This window comes from Limulus polyphemus, unplaced genomic scaffold (genome assembly GCF_000517525.1).
Source record: "Limulus polyphemus unplaced genomic scaffold, Limulus_polyphemus-2.1.2 Scaffold35, whole genome shotgun sequence".
Taxonomy (NCBI): Eukaryota; Metazoa; Arthropoda; class Merostomata; order Xiphosura; family Limulidae; genus Limulus; species Limulus polyphemus.
Window position 1 is genome coordinate 940,628 of NW_013665645.1, and position 12,208 is coordinate 952,835.

The 12,208-nt window shown below is 32.2% G+C and overlaps 1 protein-coding gene across 1 annotated transcript in view; it reads right to left on the reverse strand.

The window, feature by feature from the left end:
- Positions 1-1,877: 1,877 nt before the first annotated feature.
- The window catches only part of LOC106460706 (mesotocin receptor-like), a 19,133-nt gene continuing 8,802 nt past the window's right edge, over positions 1,878-12,208 (reverse strand). The window contains exon 2 of the mRNA XM_013920444.2: positions 1,878-3,261. Within this exon, the coding sequence (XP_013775898.1) occupies positions 2,476-3,261 (786 nt within the window). The 3' untranslated portion in view covers positions 1,878-2,475. The remainder of the gene's footprint in view (positions 3,262-12,208) is intronic.

A 12,208-nucleotide genomic window follows, 5' to 3' on the forward strand; every position in this document is an offset into this window, starting at 1 on the left:
AAAAAAAAAAAAAAACAAACACACAATTACTAACATTTTAGTACTTATTTCCAATATTTTCTTGGTGTCATTTTTCAGTTTAAAGAGAAGTTTAGTGGTTGCACTTATGTGTATATTGATCATTTTTTTACTGAGCGTACTGGTCACGTGAGTGCTTGTGCAAATACATCCACAATAGTTGGTGAAGATAAATCATACCTGTAAAGAATTATAGTGTAGAAACAAGTCATGACCTTATTATAAGAAATTAAGGTAGTGTCTTTTCATTGGAGTCATTTTAATAACACTCATTTACAATATGACGGATTTACTATTATATATTTATTTTAATATCGATGTATGTTTAGAAATGTACACAACTTATATTGTTAAATCTGTATAGCGAAAATCCCATCTATTCTCTAAAGTTGTAGAAAACTCTCGAGTCTAAAAATCAACAATATAAGTGTGTACGTAAACGCTAGTATAGCGTTTGTATTATTGCGTAACCTGAAATTTCCAGAAACTCTCCACACGCCTACAAATATAACCAATGCGACACGCCTAAAAACAGGATATATTATTGGTTCAGAAGCTATAACTGTGATTGTTATAACGCTTATTAATCGGGACACTTCAGATATTTCACCAGGGACATTTACAAGTTTCGAACCTTACAAACCATTTAACTTCAGTGAATTCACATCGGATATTAGTACTTTTACGAAAACATTACCTAACGTCATCGATAGAAAAAAATCGGCGTGTGATCAGTGAACACCATAGAACTAGCTAGTTCCCTATTAAGTGAATTGTACCTACATCAACTCGAAATTAATTCGCTCATCATGAACACTCGATAAGATATCAAGAAAGTTTCAGACCAGAAGGAAGACTTTATATGTTGTTTGTAAGTCTGTAAAACTTTTGTATATAAATCATTGTTTATAATAACTATTTGGTAATAACCGTTATTGTAAATTGTAATATTGTTTGTATATTAAAATATATTTGTATTAAAAAAGAAAACCGTGTGTATCAATCTTATTGCCAAAGATAATAAATTGCATATATATCGGCATTCATTTAACTACTAAACCTAAATTATAATTTAACTCAGTTTTAGGTTATTTGAAATTGTAATATGTAACAACAAGAAGGAAGCATACAGCATAAAACTATATCGTATCGGGAAAATGAGAAATAATGGTGCCAAAAGTCGCTATTAAGATATTAACTATTTTATTTCTTAGTCATATGTTAAGGTACATCGAGAACATTAAAGGCATGAGAATGATATTATCGTATTTTAGCTTTAACACTGAATCAACTTCAACGAATACCTGTAACATTTTTTTATTCAAGTGTTACATACACACACACACACATATATATATATATATCATTTTATATGGAATAGAAATTTTATGTGAGACTGTAACATCTTTTACAAGAAAACACACACACACATCTATATACTTATGAACATTGTTTAATAAATGGATAATTTAAGCAAGAAGACATGCGCTTCTCCCTCTTTATATATACAACATAAGATCTATTGATCCATCTCGGCTGTCCCATTCTTTAAACTAAACTAATACTATTATTGAATAACTTTTTTAAAAATCTTAAAGCCAGCCCTCATTATTCATATACTTATCAAGCTTTCTCTCAAATTCATTTACATTTACTGCCTCCACAACATCTGAAGGCAACCCATTCCAAAGGCCAACCACCCTGTTAGAAAAATTAAACTATCTTAGCTGAAGATGATTCCTACCCTATTAAAATTCATATTTGTGTCCCCTAGTCCTACTATTCTCACTGTTAAGTATGAAAAAAGATGATCAACACTATCAATTCCCTTTACAATCTTCAACACCTCAATAAGATCCCCTAACTCTTATTTTTTCAAGCGAAAACAATTTGAGAGATTTCAACCTCTCCTCATATGAAAACCTCTCAATCCAAGGTTAGTAACCCTCCTATGAACCCTTTCCAACAATTTAATGTCCTTCTTAAGGTAAGGAACCCAAGTCTGAACACAATACTCCAAACGTGGTCTATACAATGAAATTATATCGTTTTTATTGTATTGATGAAGGAAGAACATTGCAAAGGACTGAGTTAAAATCTAATGGAGCTCATGCTAATTGGACACCCTTTACTTTCAGAGGTTCTGATGTCACTATAACATTTAGAGATTAAACTTTATTCAATTTCTATACACGGAAGGATGTTAAACGCTTAGGCATAATAAGTAACATCATCATATATAAGCAGATTAAATCAGGAAGTATATATATATATATACACACACATATAAAGAACATCTAGTGTTGTTACCATTAATGTATTCAAATCCAGGTTATGTTAATATATTCATACCAATCACAATTTCATATTCAGAGGCTTTTGAGGGGGGTGTAAAATAGACGATGATGAGCATGCAAACGGATAGATCAGAAAACATATAAATTTGAAAACATGTATTCAGAGCCGCTGCGTCTCCATGAAACCTTTTGCTTTCCGATGACGGTTTTGCACTCTGGTCAGTTGGTAACGTGTGTTGTTGTTGAAGCAGCTACTGGCCATTGATGTATCTCTGGACTTTACATCAAGAAAAATATCATTTTGTTGAGGACAAGAGACTTCCTTCTGATGGCGAAGTTTGGACGTAAAGAGCCTGAACTTGGGAGAATTACTAAGCTGTCTACTGAGGATCCTAGCTGGACGTCTAACGCCTACACTGCAATGAAAGAAGAGGAAGACAAAAGGATTTGTAGAAGAGTTGGAAACAGCTAAGGCAGCAAGGATAGAATAAGTCATGGCACTCATGTAGGTGGCATTGCCATACATTCTCCACATTTCAACAATACAGTAAGGTGAGCTGCAGAGCAGAAAAGATGTAATTACCACAAACGTCATTCGCAAAGTTTTCTGCTTAGCTCGGGATAAGCAGTTGTTTGGTAAACGTTGTAATGCAAATCCATCTGGACGTGCACCATTCCCGAACGTTGTTTGACAGACAATTTCTTCTGCCTTCTGAGATATCTTCTGGATTATTCTGGTGTAACAAACACTGATGACCAGTAAGGGAATGATGAAGACAAGCACAACTACAGCTGTTAGATAGACTTTGAGAAAGACAGCAGGAGCATCATACAACACATTTCTACAGACGGTTTGATTCTGATAATCCATTTGACGAAAAAGAAAGAAACAAGGGAAGTTGGTCAAACCAGCTAATAACCAGCTCCAGCTAGCCAGGTGAAAAGTCTGTTAGAAAAAAAATCAATATCAGTAGAAATAATAAAGCACAAAATAAACATATAAGTAGTGATTAGTACTTTGTTAAACAACTCTTTTTAGAATAGAACAAATTTGACACATGTTATAAACCTTGAATGTTTACGTAACAATCCTGAACTATACATACGCTTTTCATAAAATACTTGAAATAGAGGAATTGAGTGATTTATGTATGCTGCGCGCGATATTTGTTACATTAACTAATACCAATACCTGGAAGCTGAGTAGAGTAGGATGTAAGATACTGAAATTTTTCTGCTTAAATAACCGATTTTAATTATTGTAAAATTAAGCCGCGTGAATGATAGAATTTTCTAAATATACCACGAATGTCGGAATCTGAGACCAATAAACGTTTTTGAATTACCATGCAATTCATTGATTCAGCTTCCATTAACTGCAACAGGGTTTAGTTGGATATTTACGTTTTCCTGAAGTTTATCCCATTTTGAGTTTTTGAGTCTCATTCATATACTTCATAACCTTATAAGATAACTAACCAAAACCTTTTTCATATCTATTTGATCATTTTAACAAACATATATGTTCACTTACAGTTCTACTGTTTCGCAATAGTCACTTTAATATATCGTTACTGATAAGTTTTGAAGTGTACTTGCGGTTTAACTTGTGTTCAAAAACATTTAGAAAAAAGACACAGGATTGCCAAGTCACTAATCTAATACGCCCAATAGAAACAAATGGACACTGTTCAAACGACTGATAAATGTTTAAAGTTAGTATTACTTATATATGATAAAATCATTTGTAGTATATTCTGAGCAACTGAAGAGAAAAGATAAATGTTAAGATTCTATATTTTAGATAATGTTGGAAGCTGTTTTGTCTTTAATGATGTGTTATACGTTTACACTTAAACTGTCGTATAATACAATATCCAAAAAAAAAACAATACTGCAAACAATTTAAAGGAAAGCTTGCTAACGAAGAGTATTATGATTTTAAAGTATCGAAAATATTGTATATACAGATATCTACTTCATTAAACAAAGGTAAAGAGAGCAAAGCTTCAACAGTTCAAATTATTATGCAATACGATTGTTAATCTACTCTCAAATTATAAACAATAGAAACTTTACGTCAAATAATATCATATTTACTAAAAGTTCATGAAACATATCTAGTAGAAGAGAAAAACAACACATTGGAATATAACTATAAGATGACTTGTTTAGAGATGCACAAATATAAGAAGAAAACTAAGTCAAGTTTATACATATATTTCATTCTAAATAAGCGGAATTATCTGTAGATACACAAGAGAAAATAAGCTGGACATCCCTTTGTGGAAGTTTTTATTAGCACTATGCATTTCTGTGTTATTCACTTATTGATTATATATATAACGAAAAATTTGTTTTGAAAAACGTCTGCAGAATTAGTGATACCTTAAAACAAATTACAGGCTAAAGCACTATGTTTAAAGGTTTTATTAATCCAGAAGTTTAGGGTCTTTAGAGAGTTCTTTGTCAGGTGAAATAATACAAATAACATGGTAGTTCAACCTGTAAGTTCGATTTTAACATGAATTACATACCGCTTTCAAACGAAATTAAAACATTTTAATGGCAATTTATCTCTTCTTACAAAGCAATGATAGACTTTAATTTTGGATTAAATTTTGTCACGGCTGCTTTATACATTGAGAGCATAAAAAATTTTCAAAAATTAATGCATAGTTAAATTTTTCCGAGTTATATCTCCTAGATCTATCTCTTCACAATACAGCCGATCTAATTAATACAACATCAAAGTAATTAAGAAATGAATTCAAACGTTTGAAGTTTCGCCCACGAGTAAAAATAGTCAAACCAGGAAAAGTTTTAGTTTTTATCAAAACTTAGATTAATAAAATTTGACCACTATTCTAATGTGAGCAACAAAAAATATATGCCATTCTTTTATAGCAGGGAACATAGTTAACTTGAACAAAACACATTATCTGTTATTCATATATATATATATATATAGTGAAAAGTATAAAATGTACATACAAGTTTATAATAGTGCCGCTATCTGGAGCTTCTACTTACATAATGTAAGTACACATGCATGTTTACTGTATTTTTAGTGGAAAATTTAACACTTTGAAATTTTGAAGCATAATTATTCCTGGATTAACAGCAGTTGCTGATTAATAAAGCTATTTTTAATTCAATAATCTAACGATTATAAGGTACCTGTAGCACAATGAAGTGATCAAATATTTAATGTATTAAACTATACATTGACATTGTGTAATACAACAGTCGAAAGTTATTAATTCACAACTATAATAGTGAGTTTTGGAACGTGTTATTTTGCTACCCCAAAATAATCTCTAATATTGAGGAAACGTTCGGTTTATAGCAGAGCCACAATGGGCTATCTGCTGTGTCCACAGCGAGGAATCTAAACCCGGATTTTAGAGTAGTAAACCTGTAGATTTATCGCTCTTCCATTGGGACGACGAAAATAAGCGGAAGGATATTGTAAATGGAAAATTTTCTACTTGAATTCAATGAAACATTTATTAGTTACATAATTCTAGTTATTAGTACAAATGAATATCATTTTTCTGATATATGTTTTCATAGAATTCTAAGACGAAACGAAATATTGTTTTATATTTAGAATGTTTTTATATTATATGTATATGTGGCTACAAGACTATTCGTATTAGTTTGTTACCTAAACTTACTTGAATTTTACGTACATCATGCTACATATTACGCATCCGAGATAAGCAAGTAAAGTTCTGTTGTATTTATTTATCATTCTGTGTGTGTAACCTACTTGAATTTTACGTACATCATGCTACATATTACGCACCTGAGATGAGCAAGTACACTTCTGTTGTACTTGGTTATCATTCTGTCTGTGTTGTTTGCTCAAAATGACATAATGTTAATATTCTACATTATAACAAGCTTCTTCGAAAGATGGCAAAGACAATCCTAGACTCTTGATAAGTTTTCATAGCCCCTCTAATGTACATGTACGTTGACATCGAAGAACATGCTCAAAGAGAACAAAGGCACAAATGTCCATGTTTGTTGCATTCCTGGGTTTTACTGTCACGTGATCGAATGAGATTACTGTCACATCTTTCTCAAGAGGACAGTCATTGATTCTGATTCGAGCCTAAAGACATGGAAGCTTTCGTTAATCTCAAATTCTTGTTTATTATCCCAGAGACATGTCCAGCTTCATAACAAAGACTTTCTCTACCACGGCTGTTATCTTGTGATGAAACGTTGCTACTGATGGCTTGAGGCAATATTTTCGAACCAGTTACTGTCTTAATCGCTCTGTTGTGCGAGTGTTTTTACTTCCACAGTAGACATTGGCTCTACATCATTGAACTGTCTCTCTGTATTAATACTCTTCATTGAAAAAGGATATTACATACCTTTCCAGCCATAAATTGACCAACTACAGCATTATATATATTGTTAGATGTGTATTAGCAATAAAACTAAACATGTCACTATATTATACCTCAGGAATAATTAGTTACATCAGGATTGTGATTAACAAGGAAATATTTAAGATGGAATGCATGAGTGATCAAGTTGTATTAGATGTATAACTACTAAACATGTCACTATATTATACCTCAGGAATAACTAGTTACATCAGGATTGTGTTTAACAGGGAAATATTTAAGATGGAATGCATGAGTGATCAGGTTAATATTGAACAGTATATTCACTGACATTGAACTGTTAGAACACAATTAAGTTTATTATGTCCAAAGGCTTTATAGGATAAATATTACAAAGGAACATATAAGCTCACCACTCACTTCTACAGCAGCACCACACGTGCTACTGTACAGTGCCCCCGGACTCATAACAGTAAATAAATAGGACAAACTAGGTAATGAATGCCACATCAATGAAGGCACACTTAGCATGATTTATAATAATATAAGATTGGTGTATAGCATTTCCCAGATAGTACAAAAGGGGTGACCTACAAGCTCGGTACTTTACCATTCATGCATCAACTTTGCGTGTGTAAATGATGCTTTAAAGTTTTCCCTGTTGCCAAAATTTCGACATCCCTGATAATGTTTGAGATATTTTATAGCAGTCAATTCGTCTTGCGATTCATAAACTATTCATTATGTATAACGATTCCTTCACTTTGCCACCCTTCGTATCTAACATGGCAGAAGGATAGATTGGTATAACAAATGTGGTTACTTCTTTTGACATTCAGATTACTGTAAATGTATTTTAATTAAGGGGCTTAACGTTAGATTAATTGAATCTTTCTCTGTAGGTTAAAAAGCATTTATCCAGTGTGTGATTAGATGAAATGAATGGGTGGCGTTAACTCTCGTTAATGACTTTAGATGTTTTTATAATTTTTTTAGACATATCAGAAAGAGTTCAATGCTATGTTTAAATAAGGAATGCTCAATACCTGTCATGTTAGAGTATTTTCTCTTTGAAAACATTATCGGTACTTTTAAAAGCCACATTTCCACAAAAATGGGATCCACACCTTAATGCTGTGAGAGCAAAATAAGAGTAATTGTCAAATCCTACTTTCAGTAAGATAAGAGTAACTCAGAAGCTGACTGTGTGGGCTTTTGAGTAGCTGCCTTCATTCTAGCCCAGCCTTTTTAAAACTAGAGACAGTTTTGCACATGTTACCCATTGTGTAGCATCGCACAAAAAATAATAAAGAAACAAACTTTACAAAGTACACTTTATAATCAGATTGTTTTATTTATGGCTGCAACGTTATGAAATTAAGTTGTTTCGGTAATGCTAATAATTATGTAAGTATACTGAGCTTGTAGAGACTTTTGTCATAACATCAAATGAATGAACATCGTATTATATTCCAATTAATATTGTACTTGTAACTGAGGATGAGTAAATATAAAAAAATTAAAAAATCGGAGAAGATAGAAACTAATGGTTATTTCATTGGAGATGTTTAAGATTTCGTATGTTTTGGCTTTTCATGAAACGAGAGTTGACTACAAATTTGAATATGTAAATCATGTGACAACAGTCGATGTAACGTCATGATGTAAATGAATTTATCAGAACTAAGATTTCAAGTCGTTTGTCATTTAGTTTCTTAAGTAGTGTGATGCTACTGAAAATTAATCGCTTTTGGTAAGACTATGTAAGTCTTTTTCGACATATAATAATCATAAACTCAGATCCTAAAGTTGTGCTCAGATTGGTGATTTACAGTTTCGAAGACTGGGACATATATTTAATGGCATTTGAAAACATAGGAATATGGATAAATGTGGGGTACCAGAACAATACCGTCCGCGGTAAGCTAAGTATGATGTCTTGTAACAGGTGGGAATCCATGAACATAAAGTTCAGTAGCAAAAGGCGTCCAAGTGTCTAGAGAAACAGTATCTAACATAATAAAGAAGGATCTCTATCTGGAAAAGCGACACAAGTTGCTTCCCTGAACATATCAATTTAACCATGGCATATCTGAAGTAACTGGAGAATCAAATTGGTATTCATGCTACTCTATACAAGACATGCCAGTGAAATCGCCGGATGTAGTACCTATGGATTTCTGGGTGATGAGAATGTTGAAATGGGCGCTAGGAATTATTGTCCTCGTAAACCAGATAAATTATGGAAAGCATGCAAGAAAAAAAGATGTGCTTTTGACAGGATATCCTTACGATTGAGCCTCCTGAAATGGTAAATACACTGCAAGGTTATAGTCAAATTGTATGGTCGTCAGTTAGAGCATAACTGTACTTGGTGACAAGGACTTCTACGATTTCATGAAGTTCCAAGTTTGTCTAAATATAACTTACTCAACCTCTGTAGTAATCAAAACATTACAAATATAAGCAGAAAAAAGAACTGTGTACAAAAGTTTAAAAATTGGACACATGATTCTACAATGATACTTGAAAGTTTTTCCCTCGTGAAATTGCTTTATTTACTTTACATTCAATTCCATGATTGGTATATATGTTTAATAAACAAATTTTGAATCATTTATTAAACGTTGTGGAAAATAAGAGATTTGTAAACTTTTCTTTAGTTGTATTATCTATCTCTCAGTTGTATAAAAAACAACAACTAATATTTATATCGTGTCCCTCGGTGGGACAGCAATAAGACTACAGACTTACAACACTAAAATCCTGGTTCATTTTCCCGTGCCGGGCTATCCGTTGTTTGTTTTTAGAGCAAAACTACAGAATAAACAAATCATATCGCAATAACGCTCCACAATGGATGTAAGCTTTTTCAATAAATAAATAAATTCCAAATATTTATGAGGTTATCTACAGTGGAAAGCCTATTGGTCAGCGCGTCCCTGGAGTGTGAATAAGAGTATTCGTGGTTCGGGACCCACTGTCGAAAAATCTCACTCCTTACTATGCGGCCATTGATGCGCTATAAAAGTTACTGTCAAATTCCACTGTTTGGGCAGACGAGAGTAGCCTAAGAGGTGTCAGTGAGTGCTATTGACTAGCTAGCTACCTTCACTCTCGTCTAACTGTTCAAAATTAGGGACGATGTACACAGATCCCTTTGAACATATTTGCGCGAAGATATTCGATGAAAGAAACAAGCTAATTATTCATATAACTCATTTAAAAACTGTCTGATATGTATACGTTAAAATAAACTGCCCTCAGCTTATAATCATTTCAACATTACTCTAAGGAAAACGTTCCTAAAATATGCAGTTCTAGATTTACTTTAAAAACAAACAAACAAGAGACATAAAGAATTTTGTAGGTTTCAACACCATTTTCGAATACAAGCAAATGCATCGTCTATATGTGTGTGTGCTTAATTTATATTTTCAGCAATAATGCTTTTACAGCTTGCAGTAGTTTTGGTTGATCCAAATTCCACCCGATAAACCAACAACATATATTTAATATCTAGATTCCAGCCGTTCCCAAGAAATTTGATGATATTAAAATCTCGTTTTTTCACTGGTTTATCATAACGGTTTTAACATACCACAAATATAAAGATTTCAGTTCCATGCATATTTTTACACAGATCATAGAGGTCTACTTATCAAATATTCCTATATTCATAACCTGAACAGAAAAGAAAATATATTGTAAAGTACTTATATACGAATTCAGATTTATGTTCATAATCCGAAGAAGGATGAATATATCATAAATATAAGCAAATATCCAAATTCAAGTCGATCCAGTATTTAAAGTAAATATCATAAATGTAATCGTGGAGCTTCACCTTGATGCTGAGAATGTACTTACTTTAATAATAAACCTTACACTCAAACCTTCACGAACACTGTGCAGTAAAAACAAGCAAGTATAGAGATAAGTCAATCCAAGACTAATATAGGAAAATCTAAACGTGTAAAGTAGATAACTTTCAAAACAGTATTGCTCAAAATGCTTTGAATTTTTCTAATATTTAATCAATTATTTGATGTTATTAACGTTTTGTAAGGGGAACGAACAATAATTCCTAAACATTTGTATGTTTCATCAAACTTATTACTTAGAAAAACAAGACATTTAGAGAAGTTGTCTAAGTGGTTTGTTTCTGGTTTTCACTCCTGGTTTGAAACTGCTATGCATTGTGTAATAATTAAAGTATGTATACTGTGTAACTATGAGGAATATATTTGTAAAGATTAGTCAGATAGTTAAACTAGAACACAATTCGAGCGTGTTTTAAAAACATACTAAGCCAGAGGCTAAGACTCACTGCTGTCATAAGAAGCAAAAGCACTGTCTCAGAAAACGTTTAACCTCCTAAGAAAACCCGCGAAGTAAAACTGCTGTTTCTTATGGAAGAATAGTTTTAAACACTTATTTTCACTCATACAATTATATATCATGATAGATAAGTTTTAAAAACTATTAAACTTGGAGTTCAAAAATAAACTTAATATTCAAATATTAATAACTCTTTTATCATTGTTATTATCGGTACATTATTAAATTTGAATATAAAACATACAATTTCCTTCTACTAAGGAAGTGTTTTATCAACTACGTAAATGTTATTCATAAACATATTGTTCGTATGTTTATGGTATTCATGTCAGTTACTTTCGAACTCCATATATCATGACAAAGGACTAGAAAATATGTGTACAGAGTAAACACAATGAAATTGTTTTGTAAGTTATGTATATGGAAATTTACATAAAGCACCAACGTGGCATACCGTCGTTTCTTTTCAATAAACTGTAAATATTTCTTTACAATAAAGTATAGGAAAAAGCGAGTAGGAAGATGTACATACACAGTACAAATCCTTTAAAAAATGACCAGAATTTATAATATTATAGCCATGAATAAGCAAAAGAATTATTATAAAATGCCGTTATTCGCTAGCCTTAGTTTATTTTCATAAAAATAAGTTTTTACAAGTTAATGCTATCTTTAGTGAACTCACATAATGTTATCTAAATAATCCCTTTGAAGTGAATCACATTATATATGAAACTCGGCTAGACCTGAAAGAAGACATATGATGGATATTTCAGTCTTGTAGCAAGCCTTCGGATGAATGGAAGTCGGTAGATTGCAGCAGAAATTGCGAACAGGCCACAAATATCTCAAATTTGTTCTTAGCAGAGAGTGGAACCAATTTTAAACACTTCCAACTAGAAATCGTAAACCACATTCTATAATAGAAACGGACAATCGCAATCTGTTGATTTTGGCTGATCACAATTGTGTGTTACCTGTTACAAGACTGTGTCGAACTTTCGCAGGCGCAATGTGACACCTTAATAATGGCTGGAGACGGCTTTAATGGGTAATGAAGAAAAACTTTAATATAAGTTTAACATAACAGCAAATGTACAACGTTTCGATAAGGTTACATGATGAAGACAAAACCTTGTCGAAACGTTGTACATTTGCTGTTATGTTAAACTTATATTAAAGTTT